At 33.7% G+C, this 19,612-nt stretch overlaps 2 protein-coding genes across 2 annotated transcripts; one reads left to right on the forward strand and one right to left on the reverse strand.

Annotated features, from left to right (window-relative positions):
* The first annotated feature begins 742 nt into the window (after nt 1-742).
* Nucleotides 743-11,460, forward strand: LOC129883042 (uncharacterized). Its single transcript, XM_055957589.1, has 18 exons — nt 743-1,170; nt 4,259-4,498; nt 5,385-5,448; nt 5,531-5,660; nt 5,786-5,930; nt 6,255-6,494; nt 6,584-6,668; nt 7,620-7,722; nt 8,246-8,371; nt 8,442-8,555; nt 8,997-9,115; nt 9,204-9,291; nt 9,398-9,490; nt 9,581-9,670; nt 9,811-9,930; nt 10,011-10,102; nt 10,341-10,398; nt 10,945-11,460. Exons 1-18 carry the CDS (start codon nt 978-980, stop codon nt 11,023-11,025), a joined length of 2,181 nt encoding a protein of 726 aa, XP_055813564.1. The 5' UTR covers nt 743-977; the 3' UTR covers nt 11,026-11,460.
* Nucleotides 11,461-13,358: 1,898 nt separating this feature from the next.
* LOC129883043 (early light-induced protein 1, chloroplastic-like) lies at nt 13,359-14,387 on the reverse strand. The gene is made up of 3 exons (XM_055957590.1): nt 14,112-14,387; nt 13,881-13,967; nt 13,359-13,772 (listed from the first exon to the last, which is right to left on the reverse strand). The coding sequence occupies exons 1-3, from the start codon at nt 14,268-14,270 to the stop codon at nt 13,416-13,418; spliced, it is 603 nt and encodes a 200-aa protein (XP_055813565.1). The 5' UTR covers nt 14,271-14,387; the 3' UTR covers nt 13,359-13,415.
* Nucleotides 14,388-19,612: the final 5,225 nt, after the last annotated feature.

Raw genomic sequence — 19,612 nt, forward strand, 5'->3', positions numbered from 1 at the left:
CAACATATGAATAGAAGTAATATAAGTAATGAAGATTTATATGAATGACTTCAATTTGAGTTTGAAATTAACTTATAAATATATAATTACTAGATTTTTTCCTCTATGAATGCACAAAAATAATGAGATTATCTGGAAAAAAAAGTTATAATCTGAAAGTAATTTCATATTTATTTTAGATTATTTGAAAATTTAATTATAATTTTTTTTATTTTTATAAATCCAAATAAAAATATATTCAAATCAACATGAATATATTTATTACTAATAGTAAAAATTAAAATCTCATGCTACATGACTTATTGCAACTAGTTATTAAATACCAATCAATTTACTTTCATAATGGAAATTAAATAAAATTATCATTATGTTACCATGTTAATTTTGAGAATACACATGTCATGACTTAAGACTTAAATACAATGGATTACAATTAAATTTTAAAATTACAAGCTTTACAACTAATTTTTAATCCATTAATCCTCCTCGTATTATCATGTTTTTTTTTAAAAAATTAACTCGGTAAATAAGAAAAAGAATTTAAATTCACATGAAACATTTTATCATTTAACTAGTTCAATTAATATAGACCAAAATTAAATATTCTAAAACCATTATGAAAGAAAAGTCTCTTCAAACACAAATTCATTGAATGAAAAATATCCAAATTAAAGAAACGTCAAGGGCAATTTTGTAAATGACTTAAAATTTCAAGTTTTTTCTTTATCTCACTTACAATCCAACACCAAAGAGATTTCTATGAAAAGTCCTCTCTCTCTCTCTCTTCGTTCCTAAGCCACTCTCTTTCCTCAGATCCACAGCTCCAACAAATTTTTCATCGCAAAATGCCATTGAAACCTCTTTACGATCTCGTGAATTCGCACTATCAAAGATACTAGAGCATTCTAGAAGAGTCGGTATATATATATACACACCGTTTAATTTCCTGTGTCGGCCGGCCGGACGGAGTAGTGTGAATGGGGGGAGTACCGTCAACGCCGAGATTCGGAGGTGGTTCGAGGCCTCATGAAGCGGCGGAGTATCTAATTGGAGCATTTATCTGTGAGAAATCGTTTCCTCTTGCTTCTGATTACTGGCAGAAGCTTCTAGAGCTTCCTCTTAATCTCCATTGGTCGCCGGATCGTGTTCAGCAAGCCTGCCTACTCTTTGGTACCTAACTATCTGTAATTTTAAGTTATTTCCTTGATTATTTATTGAGTTTTGTTGAAGAAAAGAAAAAGTTATGTAGTTATTTTAGTTGACGATTGGAAGATACTAGAATATTCACATGTTAGGTTTAGTTGCCGATGCAGCTTTCCGTGGTGGTCTGATATAGTCAAATAAGGTTCATTGTATGTAAATTGGGGCGTTGAGTGAGTGAATTGTGACTGTCACAGTTGTTGAGGTACTGTATCAGGTTGGAAGCTATGATACTCGGACTCGATAAATATGGATGGATGGGTGTGTGTAGGATACTCCGCGGAAACATAGTTGTAGAGTCCGACTAACATAGGTTGGAAGTGCCTAAACTAATAGAAATGGAAAAGGAAAAAAAAATCATAATGTACATGTGATTTTTACCACTGTTTTTTTAAGTTTGCACAACTCTGTAGTTGGCCCCTTTTAAGGATTTGTCAAAGGCTTAGTGTCTACACTAGTTGTTTAAGTAGTTAGTCTGAAGCCACCCATCAAATTTGCCACTTGTGGAGCTCTACACAGAGTATTCTTGTGCTCCTACATTCTCTATTTAATGTGGAAACTAGCCTAGTTGTCTCCCAATCTTAAAACTAGAACTGGTCACAATGTTAGACATAACAGAAAAATGTTCTATACCATTGATCCCCTCAAGTGATCTTGTAGAACTTTTTAAATGCAATTGTCTTTCGGTTCCGAAATTTTGGTCCATTTGCGCTTCCCAAGAGCCACAGAAAGAATTCTCTGACGAAGATTTACAAATTGGATTATGGTGTCAATTTGAAATGGAATAAATTGCAATAGTAATTTCCAAGTCTAAATTTCCTTCAAAAAGTGGATCATTATCTCCAATTAAAGAGCAAAATTTTCCAAATTGACTCTTGTAATATTTTAATGGACTGAAAGTTTAGGAGAGATAGAATAATTTTAAGTTTGGTTAATTATTGTTCGAATTTGGAGGAGCACTGTGCAGTTTAATTTGAATGTGGAGTATAATATGGCGTCTTAGACATCCATCTTACATATACTTATAGATCTTAAAACGATAAATGTTTTCTATAAGCTACAAGTAGATCAACATTAAATTTTTAAGGGGACAAATATGTTATTGGATGTACTCACTGGTTCCTAGAACCGTACCTTCTTTCGACATTTACTCGAACTATTTTCAAAGTAAAGATGACTTACTCGCTGGTGTCACACAAACTTTGGTGTGTGTTGTGGATCTGTTTGGAATACAATAACTAATAGCACGGAGTAACAGACGTGGAGCTACGGAGGAAATATGAAAGAGAAATAGAAGGAGATATGGGAAGTAGCATCCCGAGGCGGTCATGTGGACAATATGAAGAGAGGAACCAGAGGGCACTTGATGGAATGGAGAGCTCTTTTGAACATATTAAAGGAACTTTGTTCTTTTATCATGTTTTTGGAGCACTACTATGAGCCCGTTTGGATGGGCTTAAAAAAAGTAGCTTTTATGTATGAAGTGCTTTTAGAACTTTGAAGTGCTGAAGTTATTTTTATAAATAAGCAGTTGAGTGTTTGGATAAAAGTGCTTATGATGTGAATTTTAGGGTTAAAAAAATAAAAAAAGGTAGTTTGAGAATTTAGTTAAAATATAAGGGATATAAAAGTAATTTCCATGGTCAAAGAAAATGACTTTAAGCACTTTGGAAAAAAAAGTTAGGAATCCTAACTTTTCATTTTTGACTGAGTTTAAGAACTTTATGGCTTAAAGTCAGCATTAGGCAAACACATCCAAAAGCTAAAAAGGGGCTTTAAGTTGGTTTTGACCAACTTAAAGCCAATCCAAACGGGCTCTATATCTAGTTAGTACAGATGATTGGGTGCTTTTTGTAGAAAACCATGTCTTTTTGAAAGGTTCTCTATTTAGTCTGCATCTTTTTGTGGAGTTTACCCCGTGTTTATAATAATATTTTTTAGATAATCCATCTTTTTAATAAAAATTTACCTTTATTAGGAAAAAAAGCACAAAAAGGTCTTGTATCAAGCTTGTGCGGTGCCTCAGCTACATGCTAAGACCATTTATGTGAAGATGTAGCTAGAGCATGTACTGCCTAGAAATACACTTGATTTCTGTTACATTTAAACTGATAGTATACCTGGAATTCTCTTTGTCAAAAAGTATATCTGGAATTCTTGTGTAATAATTTATAGAACAAGGGAGGTAAAAAAAATGAGAATTGTTATTGGATAGGAGTACAAATTAGGAGAAGTTCTCCTATCGAGAGTAGACACAAAATTGAAGATCAGCTATAGTTCAAGCGCCTAGGTGAAGTTACTATGGAACACATAAATTTCCCCCTGGAGTTATTTTGAAACAAGAAGAACTTCTATTCCGGAAATTTTGAGCAGATTCATGCAATTGCTCAACTATTAAGTTGATAAATCTTTTTCTTATTGAAGAGTAGTGCAAAAATCAGGTAATTCTACTTGGGCCTCAAGTTATGGAGAGTGTTGACTTCCTGCCAATGTTGTGCAAGTAAAAATTGTACTCTCTTTTCTGCATTCTTGTGGTTCCTTATTATGCGGAGGGCTGCTTTAAGGAAAATGAACTTAGTAGTTGGTACTAATTTCCATATAACATTATTTAAAGCTTAGATTTTTATTTATTTTTTGATAAAGTGATGTAAGCATGAAATAATTTGGTAAAGCAGAGGGTGAAACATGGTAGTCGTTCTACTTTTCATGTTTTGAGCCTCATGCTATGTATATTGGGTTGTACTACTATTTTCTTGCTGATATATAGTTATTATTATAATGACATAGCTGCAGTGGTTGTAAGATGTCCCTCTTACATCTTTTATGACTTATTAGCAGTCTATTGGCACTAACCATATAAACTCTTTATCTGACCCTCTTATTGTGTATTCTTTCTATAACTTCCCTGTTTAATTTTTCTAGAACCAATTCTTGCTCATGAGTGGGAATAATTTATTTTGATGTTTTTTCCATCTCATTTGCCTTATGTCTTGGGGTTGGGGTGCGGATGATGACCTCACTGGTATGATCTTCTAAGACCATCTGTTGTTTCTTGCAGCTCAGAACAACTGTTACACAAGGCATCTTGCCAAAATTTTAATTCACCTGTCCTGGTGCTTGCAAGAGTGTGTTTCTACGTCCGATGCTTCTTCATCAGCTTATGTGAAAGCCCTCAATGCAGTGTACGTCTCATCTGTTTTTCTGAAGCACCTCATTGAGAATGCCAAAACTGACAACTTTGAAGATCTATACATGTTTCTGAATGAAAGTGAGGAAATTCCAAGTAAAGTCCCTAAAGGTAATGCATTCACAACCTGGTCATTTTTGGTTAGTGGGACTTCTCTGATTTTCTTATCTATATTCCTATTTCATTTTACAATTTTGTTCTCTCTTCCGAATGTATCTTCTTTTTCCTTTTGTGTGGGGGAGGGCAATCGGAGTATGTAGCAACTTAAGTGATCACTACACTATTTTTCAACCATTATGACTTAAACAAAGTGAATGTGGATGCTATTTGTTCAAATATCTAATCGTGGATTCCCTTTTTATTTTATAAGGTAGATCTAATTGTGTCTTTTCTTCTCAACATCATTTTCGCTGTTCAAAACAATGTGTACTGTGTATTCTAATTTATGAAGAACTTGAATGATCGTCTCTATCTCCACGAGGTAGTGATAAAGTCTGCATACATCTAACCCTCCACAGACCCCACTTGTGGGATTTCACTGGGTATGTTGTGTTGAATGATCGTCTCCAAGTATACTACATTTTTTTTTGGACTCACATTAGGGTAAATTAAGAAATTTCTTTTTACTTATTTATGGATGAAATTGAGCAATACGTTTGTAATGACCAAATGATTCTTTGAGATTCTAACTCATATCTCTTGTAGTGCTGATTTGAGTGAGTTAGCTTTCACAAGTTGTTGAAGTTGAGCCATACCTTTGTAGTGACCGACAAATTCTTCCAGATTCTAACTCGTATCTCTTATAGAGCTTATTTCACTAGGGGTAGCTTTCATAAGCTGTTCTTTGCTGATTTTGATCTGGTCGAGTCCACAACATTTGGGAATCTATGTTGTTTGACCTTCTCACTTATTTTTTATCTTTATGCTCAGATGTCTGGGAATCCAAGTTCTTTACTTCCTTACTCTTACCACCATTCCTCTTCATTTTCTTTTACAGAACAGAGTATTGAGCATCTTGTTGTGAATAGTGTGCTTAATTTTCTTGGCAAAGTAGATGTAAGGTATGTAGAGCTTTTGTGCAATAAATATCTTCTCACTTGGCTTGCCAGTTGTTTTCCTAATACTCTGTGGTTTTTCTGACAGCTCTGATACATATCTTCTACACTATGAGTTGCTTAATTTCATGCTTGTTGCGTTATCAACTCAGCTTCTTTCTGGGCCATCACTTGGAGTCGATGATATTCATCCTTTCTTTGATGCAGCGATGTCTCAGGTCATCATTGGTTTCTCTCAGTAGATATTTCTAAAAACTATTGAAATCTTATCAATTTGCTTTTGTATTTGCTGTAAGTTTCTTGGCAAGTTATGAGCCGCTTCTGAATGTATTTTTGTCTTCAGCCAACTTCTTTGGTCAATCTGGCTATTCGTAAGCTGCTTCTTAACTACATCACATGGCCACGTTTCCCTCTGAAGGCTTCATCATATTACATATTTTCTGAAGGATATCAGCCTGGAGTTTTACAGAGAGTTGGCTCTGTTGCGGGTAGGATGAAGTGATTTATTGTGTTCCTCTTATAGCATTTGGGATATTATGGAAGTGTTGAAATCTGCATTTATATGATCTGTATATTTACTTGCTTAGCACAAGTTTGGCTCCAATTCGGCTATTGCCACATCTCCAAAATCTCCATTCTATAAAATCATTCTTGTTCCTTTGCTCATATTTGCAGCATTACGTAGTCAAAAGATTATCCTAGAATTGTTGAATCCCTCCATCCCCAATTCATTCACTTATTATGCCTCTTGTTTAGTCGTTGTGCTGTCCTATCATTCTCGTTGAACTTCTGCCTTATCCATTGACTTGCAGCAAATCTCGTGCTACTGCCGTTGAATTTCTTCGCAAGTTCAAGTAATGAAGCTTCCAGAAGCCCATTGGCAGACAACAGTCTTAATATTTTACTCATCCTTGTTCATTACCGCAAGAGTCTTGGTGTGGACAATTTCAAAGATAAAATTGACTACAGCGGTCCAGATTCGCTGCCAAAGGAAGAATCCTTCTTTGAGAATCCTTACTGCAAGGCCCTTGAGAATGCTCGGGATATTGAATGTTAGAACGATTCTTTTTTCGTTCTGCTGTCGCTTTTGCTACTTCATGAATTTTGTTGATTCTAAGCTTCTTTGTGTTATCTCAAGCAGATGATCGTGTTGATGTCGAGGGGAATGCACCTGGTGGTCCAGTTGTGAGATTACCCTTTGCTTCTCTTTTCGATACCCTTGGAATGTAAGTGTGAATCTATCTCACTTGTTGATCTAAGGTGACAACTAAAAGTTGTGTACAATAGTAGCTCCTATTTTGTTATGAAAACTGGCTATGCTCGAGGAGTTTATTTGTGACCTTTTACATCCCCGTGGCGGAGATGTTTTATCATTTGGCTTTTAGTCAATCCTTTTGGTCTGTTCATAGTGAAATACCCTTAAAACTACTTCCACGTTATGATCTTTTTTCCCCCTGATAAGTAAGGGGAAATTTTATAAATTCATCAGCATAAAGGGTATGCTGGTATGGACAATTGAGTAGCACAAAAATAGTTCTCACGGACTATTTAGAGAACTAATTACTTGTTCTGTGAAATAGGCTGAACAGTACTTTATCAAAAAAAAATATGTAGAGAACTAATAAAGTTGAGCATGCCTCTACATTGTGACAATCATATACATCTTCCATGCTGGTCCAAAAGGTGAAGTTAAGAAATACAATTGAACATAAGACTAGATACATTGTCCTTATCCTAAAAAATTCTTGAGTTGCTCTCTTCTCATATTATCCACCAAATTGTCGCTGGTATTGCATTCTGAACTCTTGAATGTATACCTCTCTTTGCCAACCTTGTAGAAGCTCCAATGTGGCTCTTGTCGTGGTCCTCTTTAAACCCAAAATGTCAAAAAGCATGTTCCGAAGCTGTGCAATAATTTTGCAATGCAAAAAGAAGATTTGTGTCTTCTGGCTTCTCTTCACAGAAGGGGGCGTCTACTACAAATGATCAGCCCTCTTCATTGCAAATTTGTCTCTGTTAAATATGTGTTGCCTACTTCCTCATTATGATCTGATAGCACAACATAGTTTATTTGTATGTCTGATGATATAGTTTATTTGTATGTCTGATGATACAATTGTTCACATACATTATTTGCCTTTGGTAATGAGTGGGTGGGCTTGTAACTATGTTTTCAGGTGCTTGGCTGATGAGACTTCTGCACTTCTGCTTTATTCACTAGTTCATGGGAATTCAGATTTTCTTGAGTATGTGTTGGTGCGGACTGATCTGGATACACTGGTAAAATTTGATGGCTTATGTTGTATTTTATTTCTGACTGAATAATGGCTGTTGCTTGTGGATATCACTCCCACCAATCACTGTGTAAGGAAATCAATATTCTAGAGAATACATGATGGATAAGGAGAATGGATAAGGAGAGTATTAACAAGCAATAAAAGGGTGTAGCTAGGCGTAGTTTGATTTCTTGCAACTGCTTGCGCAACAAGTTGCTGTATTTTTGGATTTGAGGTCTTAACAATAATAATTGGGACTATGACCCTTGGTTATCCATTAGCAGATATTTGGTTATTTTTTTTGTTTTGATGAAGAACAGATAGTTGGTTATCCATTAGCAGCAGATACTGAACTTTTTCCACTTATCTTTCTTATCCAGTTTCCGACTGTTATTTTTGGTAATCTCACTTTCCAAATGTTATTTTTGAGAATCTCACTTTTCGACTGTTCTCGCATGGCTAAATATAATTTCTTGCCCCTTCAGTTAGATCTGAGAATCTTACTGTCTGTTTGAATAAATCAACAGTTGATGCCTTTGCTCGAAACACTGTATAATGCACCTAGGAGGACATCCAATCAAATATATATGGTGCTGATTATCCTTCTTATACTTAGCCAAGATTCCTCATTCAATGCCAGCATTCACAAACTGGTAAGTAAAGAATCTCTCTGTCTTTTTGATACATAAACGTGGACTATCTTGATTCCACATCTTTCTGCAGGTCCTTCCCAGTGTTCCATGGTACCAAGAGCGTGTTCTTCATCAGACCTCTCTTGGTTCTCTTATGGTCATAATTTTGACAAGGACGGTGAAATACAACCTATCTAAGTTGCGGGTATGATTTGAAATTTCTGGGAGTTCATAATTGGACTCTCTTTATTTCATGTTCTCTCTCTCTGCTGTTCTGTATCTCTTTTTTCTTTCCTTGGACGGGAAGGTAAACAGTTTCTTAATATTTCTGGCAGTTCCAATAGATATTTATTTTACACTCTGAGCTGTTACGTATGTCCTCATCAGAATGTACTGTCATGAGGCAGTATTTTTAGTGATCTACTGATACATCTACTTGAATTGTTGTAATGAGCAATTTGGGTAGAGCAATACAACTACATGGAATGGATCCTTGACTTCTGTTGAGCATGGGGTGCATAATTAAAGTTCCTCTTTACAAAAAAATTTTCTCTTGTCATTGGTAATTTGTTGATGTGTTACATGATGAAATTGATCAAACCATGAAAGCCGACTTCAAGCGTATGTTTTCTGATTTATTTAACAGGATGTTTACCTTCATACAAATTGCCTTGCAACTTTAGCTAATATGGCACCTCATGTCCATCGCCTAAGTGGTTATGCATCACAACGTTTAGTAAGCCTATTTGACATGCTTGCACGCAAGTAAGTTTCTTGTTCCTTGTGTCTACTAGTGACTTTATAAAGTGTTTTGGTTGTTTGATTGGTATTTTGAGCTTGATCTACAATTTAGGTACAACAAATTGGCAGAGATGAAAAATGATAAGATGCATGTGCCCAATGGTGAATCAAAGGAAGGAAATAATCTCCAAGAAGACATGGTACTTCACACTTGGCCTTTAGCTCATTGACCTTTTCTTTATTAATTGCTCTCATCTAGCATAATTGGTAGTTGATAGCATTAAAGTTCTTCAAATATTTTTGCAGGCAGCGGAGCTGCATATTTATACGGACTTCTTAAGAATTGTTCTTGAGATATTAAATGCAATTCTGACCTATTCCTTGCCGCGGAATCCTGAGGTATTAGTACTTTTGATCTTCTATAGTTGTTTGTTCATGAGGATTATTTGCTTGTTGCAGCTTTTATTAATTGCATTCCAAAACTGGCAGGTTGTTTATGCAATTATGCACAGGCAGGAAGTCTTTCAGCCATTCAAAAGTCATCCACGATTCAATGAGCTTCTTGACAACATATTTATGGTGTGCTTATTCATTTGTGCGTTTGCAGTTCCTATGTTTTTGAAAAGGGGTTCCTTGAAAGTGGAACTTACTTTGTACTCACTGTAACAGTTCGATAGTGTAGTCTGGAAGGCATTATGATTTTGTGATGTTATTGCAAGGTTTTGGACTTCTTCAACAGTCGCATGGATGCCCAAAAGATGGACGGGGAATGGTCTGTAGAGAAAGTACTGCAAGTGATTATTGTTAATTGCCGATCTTGGAGGGTTGACGGACTAAAGGTAGAATGCTAATTCATTTAGTAGTTATGCCAACTTATGATGAGTTGATTGTATCTGATTATCATATTTGTTGGCACCAGATGTTTACCCAATTGCGTTTCACATATGAACAAGAGAGTCATCCTGAAGAGTTCTTCATTCCATATGTGTGGCAGCTGGTGTTGTCTCGGAGGTTGGTTTTTATAGTAAAACACATGCTCTTTGTTAGAGTATCCTTTAATTCCATGTGCTTTTCCAAGTTTTATATCTTTGTGTTTCTCAATGTTTTGTTTTGAAACATGTAATCTACCATTTATTGATTGAATCATATACCGTACAAGTGGATTTATCCTCTTATACCTATTTCATATGTGGTGGTGGATGTAGATTTTCCCAATCTGTAACTCATTTGTTTTCTTTGTTTTCCGCAGTGGTCTCAACTTTTCTCCTAGCAGCATAAATCTTTTCCCGGCTGACCTTCCTCTCCAAGTAAGTATTCTTACTTTCTGTACTTGATCCGACCCATCTTATGTATGGTGTATGGTTGGGTTGGGGGATTTAGATGGATGCCAGGATATTTTCTTGACCATGTTAGAAGGTTGTTTTTTGACTGAATTAATATGGTTTGTTGAGCCTGGATTTATGTGCACTGGCTTTCTCTGTTTTTTGCCTTCTCTTTTGTATTTCCAAGTGTGTCGCTCTCACTCTTTCTGTTTGTGGTTGTTATCTACCTGTCCAAAGCCAACTCTTGTATGCTTTCATGCTCTTAGAAACTGTCAAACAGCATGATTAGAATTCCATGTCCACAAAATTATTTTTTTATGTTTCTTCAGGATCCTTCTATGTCATCTTGGGAGTTTGTTCAACATTGCATTTTGAAATTAGTTGTTGTCTCTCTTCAGTTTCATTCATAATGTCGAGTATGATGTGTGTGTTCTGGAAGGGTTGAAGTGTTTTTACTGGTAAAATACCAAGTTTTCTGATTATCGTATTTTTGAGTAATCATTCTCTGAATCTTTCCATGTCTGAAAACAGGATAATGTAGGCGAGGAGGCTGAAAAGCCTCAGAAAGGTGACATGAAAGGAAATGAGCTAAAGATAGAGGTACCAGTTTGACGGATTGTGATCCCAGAAGACTACGCTGTGTATATACATACATGTATCTATAGATATGTATTCTTGTCATTCTTTTCTGTTCATAACTTAAAAGAGTAGAGGATTTTACTTACAGCTGAGTGAATTGAAATATCACTAGTATAATAAATAAAGGTATTGGTCAAGGTTAGGCTTATAATATAGTTCTACATGGTAAACAACTCCCATTATATCAATTTTGAAGAAGCAACTACTCTTTTGGTCAAGTATAGAATATGAAGTCTGTTGAAGTAAACAGTGTTTCCAGACTGCACAAATTGGTGGTTGTCAATAGTACATTGTAGCCAGTATATTTTTCCCTTCAACAATGTATGAGAGATGGCAGTGTGAAAAATGTAAGCATGTAATACGATGAAGATGAGCGTGTTAAAAATGAAGCATGCATTTTACCTTTTCCATTTGTCGTTAGTCGGAACATTTTACACGATGGTGAAAAGATCATTCCATCACGAAGGTATGACTTGTGTGGTTCGCTACTCTAAGTTATGTTTCATCACGATGCAGCAGCTGGTACTGAGGAGATGATGTTCTCATAAAATCATATGTATTGTAGTGTTTCCTTAAAATGGTTCTCTTTCAGCTCGACCGGGACAAAAAAAGGGTCTTGCATTCCTCCGTTTTGTCAAATATACCAGAACTTTTAATTCATTGTCACTACATATGTTACTTATAATTGAATTACTCATGTATTCTGGAGTATATTTGCGTTGTTTATCATTTAAAGAATATTACTATAATCTTGTCAAGATCCAAGTTATCATTGATACTTTGTTAAAGCTCATTGTATATTTATATTCATGATAAATAGGTAACAAAGAGATAAAAGCATATTTGAATTCAGGAGATATCAGTATAAGGAAATAAAATTAACTTGATATTAGTGAATTTATATACATTCAGACTTGGAAGAGGGCAGCTCCTTAAACATATTCACTAAATAATTATGGTTCGGTATTGATTTTTTAATATTGGGTTGTTGGGTAAACTGATAACCCATTAAGATTATAATAATAATAATTTACTATTTAAATATTTACTCATATACAAATATCAAACAAAAATATTAATATAAATATATAATCATTATATCATACTATCAGTGCCATATATAATTCACACTGTACACTACTTCGCAGTTCACACTGTATAATCATTAGATTCTTTTAAATATTTTAATAACGCTTAGTCCATCAATCAAGAAAATAATTTAAAAAATTAATTTTAACCCCTATATTTTAGAGAGGAGAGAGGGAAAAATATGGAAGAAATTGTGAGATTCTTTTAGATATTTTAATAACGCTTAGTCCATCAATCAAGGAAATAATTTAAAAAATTAATTTTAACCCCTATATTTTAGAGAGGAAAAGAGGGGGGAAAATATGGAAGAAATTGCGAGATTCTTTTAGATATTTTAGTAACGCTTAGTCCATCAATCAAGAAAATAATTTAAAAATTAATTTTATGACAAAATAAAATTATGTCAAATGCATCAAAATACCTAACTTTTAATTCATAACTTTTAATTCATGTTTGCACATCAACTTTGTCACTTCATATGTTGCCTACACTTGGATTACTCTGGTATTTTGGACTGTATTTACGCTTAAAATGATTATTTTGATTTAGCATTTAGAATAGGGATAATTTTAAATATATAATAAACTAATTAGTTTACAATAAATATAGTTATATATATTTTATTTATATAAATTTTTTTATCAAAAATCATAAAAAATATGTAATGACTATTTAATACAACTTGCTAAAAATCATAAAAAATACACTGACTATATAATATAAATTAATTATACTACTTTAAATGTACATATTATAATACACTCAGATATAAAATATAGAATTGACTTTACAAAATATACAATAACTATACTGGCATATACAGTCATTTTTTTATAATTACTGTCGACGAATGGCAACTATTGTAATTATCTCTTTAAAATATTACTCCCTCCGTTTCATAGCTTCATTTTTTTTTAATATGTTTTAAAAAAACAATCTTTTTTTTTGATAATATTTTAATTTCAACTTTTCATATAATATATTTTAAAACATAAAATTAAAGAATATTTTTATAATTTGACATAATTTTAATTTAAAACCACAAAATAAAAAATCTTCTTTTATTTTCTTAAATCCATGCCAAATCTAACTACGCCACGGAGAGAATACTACTAATATGTCAAGATCCAAGTTATCATTGATATTTTGTTAAAGCTCATTGTATATTTATATTCATGATAATTAGGTAACAAAGAGATATACTGACATCTCCTGAATTGAAATAAGCTTTTAAGGAAATAAAATTAACTTGATATTAGTGAATTTATATACATTCAGACTTGGAAGAGGGCAGCTCCTTTAACATATTCAGTAAAAGCTAAAGCAACTAATCCCAACATAGCAAATCTTCCATTCCAAATCTCAGCATCAGCACTCATTATCCCACCAGATTTAGACTCAGCAGTAACTCCTTGGAACAATGGGATTAGTGAAGCCAAAGTTAGCAAAGCACTTGATCCCAGGAACCATGAAAATCCACCGCTTGATAATTGTGCAGATAAATCTGCACCGTTGGCTAACTCCACACCCATAGCTGCTACAAATCCAATCATCGCTAGCCTACCGTTGATCCTCTCAGGTGCTGGACCACTGAATGAGAATACGTCCATGAAATTGGTGCTTACCTTTGGCTGTTACATAAATAACACAGGTAGAAAAGAAATGTTAAATTAAATAAGCTAATTCAAACACCTACTTAATATAAGATATGTGAACTTTTCAAGAAAAAAGATACCAACCTTTGCAGGAGGAGCAGGTATTGACTTGGGTACTGTAGCATCAGAATCAGTCAAAGGGGTTGAAGATTGCTCTAATTTCTCACCCTTCTGCATTAATCAAATTTACATAATTTGAATGTAGAAAAATAAAAAATCTAATAAACTGAAAGTACTATTTTTTGATTTAAGAAAAAGTTACTAGTACATATGAACAAATTAAATATAACAAGAGTTTAAATTTTATGCACCTACCTCAGACATACACTTAACACGAAGAGGCGAGCTCCTGTGAAGGCGTGGCAAGTAACAACTAGGAACAAACTGATTCAAGACATTTTTACTTTGTGAAAAACTTGACATAACTGGGCTTCCCAAAATCATGGATTGCATGGCAAATGAAGTAGTTGTCATATTTTTACCTCTAATAAGACTCAAAAGAATAGAGAAAATGCTTTAATCTTCAAGAGTTAAAAGAAAGTTGAGAAAGATTATTCCTAAGTTATCAAACTAATTAACTCACTTTGATATAATTGCGTTGTAAGAGTTGGTGGGGATTTATAGTGTGCATGATGGAAGGGTAAAAAAGGGAGGAGACAAAAAAGGGTGGATATTTTTGGAGCCACGTAATTCAATTTTGGGCCGCTAAAGATACATAAGTCACGTGGACTCATTGAGTTTTTTGCAAAAAGTAACAAGGGATGTGGCCAGCCAATTCACCCCATATATGTTAAGAACCTCCTAGAAGTAACTACAACTTGTATTGCATGATTTAGGTTAATGAAATGAAGGGGATTCCAAATCACGATTTTTATTTTTTAAGTGTAAATCTGACCATAAATTGTATTTATTATTTTAAAATTTTTTAAAAATATATATTCAATGTGAAGTGATTGTTTGTACCATATGAAAAAATTATAATTTGTTATTAATATTGTTGATTAGTGAATCTTTATAAATTTATGTGTATTTAAAAATTTATAGTTACAAATATTTATTTATATAAGAAATAAGGAGATATGTTATTTATCAATGTAGTGCTATAGGATATTCTAATATTTTGTGAACTATAATTTGTTTATTTGGTGGATTATGTAAGAATTGGAAAAAATTCTGACATTTTCATAACTTCGTAAGATTTATGAAAAAATACAACTTAAAAAATTTAAATTGTACAAACAAAACTTCAAATGTCCCAAGTAAAAGTTACTTGATGATATAAAATTCTTTATATTGACCGCATTATCGAATACTTCCTCCATTCACTTTTATTTGTCCGTTTTAAACTTTTCGCACCCCTAAAAATAATGATTAATATAAATATAAAACTAATGATGCTCATCCGGGAAATTGAACCCCGCTCAGTACCGTGGGAGGGTACTATGATACCGCTACACCAGATGCGCTATGTGTTTACCATGCCCCATGTTCCATTTATGTATCTGTCAAATGAAAAGAAAGAGAACTCATGTGATTGCTATTTTGGTTAGACATTGCTTCACACTAGGACTGTGTATCAATTAGTTTAATTTTGAAGTTTATCGATTTAACTTATCGATTATCGATTTGTACATATGCTAAATCGTTGTAGAATTATTAAGATATCACTATTAAAAAAACTGTCGAAAAACGAAAGCTAAAAACGACGGACTGCGTCACTTTTTTGTCAAAATCGACGGAAATATGACACAATTATGCCCATCATGTTTTTCCTTAACGCTTTTCGGAAAGCCCTAACAGCATCCTTCGAAGGATGCCACCTGCAAGACATATAATAAACATGTTATTTTATAAATTTAATATTAATGTAGAAGAAATAAATAAAATAAAGAAATTAATAGTTAACAAAATAAACTTAGATGATCCATCGGGCTCAATCATGACTCTACCAATTCTGTCCTTCTACCCAGGTGCTAACTTAAACGTATTTTGCTCCCCATCGAATGTTGCAGCATGAGAAGGTAAATGTGATACTCCAGTACATAGCGTTGTGTCAATTGAAGAGTACCAACCATAACATTTGACTCAATGCTGATATCTCTAAGTCATAGGTGAGCAGATGCAGTTGTGAGTGATAGAACTATGAAAAATAGAGTACAAGATAATAAGGGTTGTGGTCAAAGATAAACCGCTGTAGGTAGGTAAGTGTGGCGAAAGTCTGGACTGGGAAGTAGAAGAAGCACCACGTGGGAGATGGAGCTGAGTTGATTATGATACACTAAGGGATCCACAATTTCAAATGGAGCAACATGAATATGTTTAGGATTAGAAAGTTGTCAATCCGGCGCAGAAGAAATATGTCCTAACATATTCTCAAGATCGATAGGCCTACTAGCTTTCTTCTTTTTAGTCTTACGTCCAGCATGACTAATCTCAATATGCTCACGAGATTTATCACTATCACCACTTAATGACATTTGTATGCAAATTTACGTTATAATATATATATATATATATATATATATATATATATATATATATATATATATATAAATTTAATTTAAAGAAATTTAGTATTAGCAAAATAAATTAACTTACATACTAGCTGTAGTATATCATTCTCCTACTCTCCCTCCTCGTTTGTTTCATTTTCATCATCTTTCTATTTCTTCTCCCTAATTGTTCATATTCATTGTCCTCCCATTCATCCTCCTCGAATGATTCATTTTTCTCATTTATTTCTTCTTCAATATTTGACATTAGCTTATCATCAAAAACTTCTTTTAATATGTGTTGAGAATGTTTTGGTGTGATTTCCAATTCAACATCAATTTGTTGTTGAACAACTCCGACATTATTTTGATACGCCACATTTAAGAAATTCTCAATTTCAATCCTTCTCACAAACTTAGTCTTTATAACAACCCGCCAGTCAGCCTTATGTCTACGCAACGAATATAGAGCATAATACATTTTTTTAGAATTTAGTCAATGATAAAAGAATTGTAACTTCCGTATTGTTTGGTGTTCTTAACTTCAATTATATTATGTTGTTGGTCCATCTTTGTGTCTCTATGTGATGGATCAAACCACTTACAACGAATAATACTATTTGTTTAGATCACCCTGAATATCTTACTTCAATAATCTTCTAAATCACATAATAATATTCAATAGTTTAGCCACTATCGTCGACATCACCTTGAACGCGTACACTACTATTATTGATTTTCTTATATCTAGAAACTTCTTTAGTATGAAGCTTAAAATCATTCACACAACACTTACTAATTATTTGAATTTGAAATTCAAGTTCAAGTGCAACATCTCTCACTAGTGGTAAGTGTTCCACATTAGAGTATTCATCGTAACCTATATATTGTTACTCAAAAATTATACAATTTAGTATAATGAATACATTATACGTATTGATTCAATATATAAGCTTACACTTTCATATTCTTTCAACCATTTGAAAAATCTCATATATATAGCTTCATTATCTCGTGTGTTTACGAACAAGCTAATAATCGTACATTGAGATTTGTTGTTAGTTAATAAACACTTATTAATATTTAATTTGATAATATAATTTAACACTTACTTAAGACATGGTTGAATCTCTGAAAAATTAAGTAAAATATCTGTCACAACTGATTATTTTTTCATACTAGTGAAGTCTTGCCTTCCACGCTTTTATATCCTCGATCACTTTGATTGAAATTTGATATAGCTGAAAATATAGGATCACTATCACCTTTATCATTGCGAGTGAGCATATTTCTCATACATGGTACTTCATTCTCAAAGTAATAAGAATAAGAGTCATCAGTTTCTCTCGCAATATGATCTTGAACAACTAATCCTTCGATCTTTCCCCTTTGATTAATTGTTTGTTAGCAATTGTCAATTTTTCTGTATGTATATATCTATACATGTTAGCTACTAATTAGAGTGTATAATAAAAAATAACTTAATGAATATAAAGAAAAACGTTACCTGTCAGATAGATACATCTATTTTGTTTGAACAGGACATCTAATGCGGGCCTTTTGTACACGATGAATTGAAAGATACTACATCACATCAAAAAAATCACATGGAAATATCTTCTCCAACTTAGTAGTAATAACATGAATTATCTAAACTACTCTCTAATAATTTTTCTGAACACAAAATTAGAGAATGGGTGAAGTTATCTGAATACAACCACAATCTAACATTTGTTGGTTCACTAGCAAAATCAGGATATATGTTATTAAAATGCTTTCATGCTTCTTCATCAGATGGATGAGATAAGGCACATGGCCGCCTTCTATATTCATAATATCATCTCATATGCGGGGCAGACCTCATCGATGAATATAACCTCTTTAATCTAAAAATAAGAGATAAATAACGCATCATCTTAATTCTTAATTGAGATTATCTTTCCAGCATGAGTCCTTTTATAATAAGCGTATCCACAAAACTTACAATTTTCTAATTCACTATCATTCTTGTAAAACAACATGCAACCATTAACACAAGAATGAATTTTATCATACAACAAACCTAACTTGGAAATCGATCTATTTACCTGATAGAAGTTTTTAGGTATGTTAAACTCTAGATTAACCAGTTCACCCAAAAGATCAACCACTGAATCTATAGCCATATGAGAAATACTCCAATTTGATTTAACTATAGTTAGATTAATATTCATTAATTTAATTGCAATTGACAAAACAGAGTGCGAACTCCCTTCACATAGTGGACGGCTAGTCTCTTCTAATTGTTGATAGAAGTGTTTTGCTTCTTCATTAGGAGCTTCATCATTGTCACGATCCAACCCCGTAGGCCGTGATTGGTGCCCGAATTGAGCACCCAAACGTACCCTTATCCTAAATTAGCCTTTTAATCGGAAAAAAAAACAAAGATAGTGATTAGAAAAGATTGCTAAATAGATCGCAAAAATAGATGTAGGCACGAGGGCTGATAGGGCGTCACAAAACACACAAAACCCAAACCATATATACAAAACCCACAACATAACTCTGTCTACAGACCTCTACAGATGATAGCATAGTCATATGACGAGACAGGGCCCCGTCGTACCCCTGACCAAAATATCTAAATATACAGAGATAAAATTAGTACCAAAATACAAGCTCCGAACAAGGAAGCACTGTCAACGACGCAGCAAATATCCTAAACAGGTGGATCAGCAAATCGAACTTCGGTACCTGCGGGCATGTAACGCATCCCCCGAAGAAAGGGGGTCAGTACGAAAAATGTACCGAATATGTAAAGCATGAATTGTAATAAATTAAAATCATAATCTGAATAGTAGGTGCAGAAAACAAAATAAATGTTCAAAATTTCAAAATGCTTATCATAATCACAAATCATATATGCAAAGACATATGCCATATCCGGCCCCATGTCATGGGACTCGGTGAACAAAACATGGTCGCCCTCCCGTCATTGGCGCCACAGCACATCATAACATCAGAGTAGGGAATATCTCCGTAACAGATCATATCATATCAGATGGCCATATCAAATCATATCAAATCATATCATACCATATCATAAGCATATGTGTACATGGCACAGCATAACTCCGTGGCATAATATACACCACAACCCATGTACATGTCATACCTGCCCCCTCACGTCGGGGCATGGCGAAAAATGCAGAGAAGTACGCTTGATAACATATCCTGGACCAGGCTCAGTGAAAGAATGGTTACAGTATGCACGAGTAGAGTAGTGAGAAACTAAATGCAATTTAAAATATAAAAACATTTATAGAGACTCAATAGCTTAATCCT

The sequence above is a fragment of the Solanum dulcamara genome, chromosome 3 (assembly GCF_947179165.1).
Source record: "Solanum dulcamara chromosome 3, daSolDulc1.2, whole genome shotgun sequence".
Taxonomy (NCBI): Eukaryota; Viridiplantae; Streptophyta; class Magnoliopsida; order Solanales; family Solanaceae; genus Solanum; species Solanum dulcamara.

Bases quoted from the DNA above. Each gene is read 5' to 3' on its own strand.
- LOC129883042 (XM_055957589.1), top strand. From the start codon at position 978: ATGGGGGGAGTACCGTCAACGCCGAGATTCGGAGGTGGTTCGAGGCCT. The intron at 8,372-8,441 runs GTAAGTAAAGAA...ATCTTTCTGCAG, and splicing joins ATGCCAGCATTCACAAACTG to GTCCTTCCCAGTGTTCCATG. The intron at 9,491-9,580 runs GTATTAGTACTT...CAAAACTGGCAG, and splicing joins CCTTGCCGCGGAATCCTGAG to GTTGTTTATGCAATTATGCA.
- LOC129883043 (XM_055957590.1), bottom strand. From the start codon at position 14,270: ATGACAACTACTTCATTTGCCATGCAATCCATGATTTTGGGAAGCCCA. The intron at 13,968-14,111 runs GTAGGTGCATAA...TGATTAATGCAG, and splicing joins GTGTTAAGTGTATGTCTGAG to AAGGGTGAGAAATTAGAGCA. The intron at 13,773-13,880 runs GTTGGTATCTTT...TTTATGTAACAG, and splicing joins TACCTGCTCCTCCTGCAAAG to CCAAAGGTAAGCACCAATTT.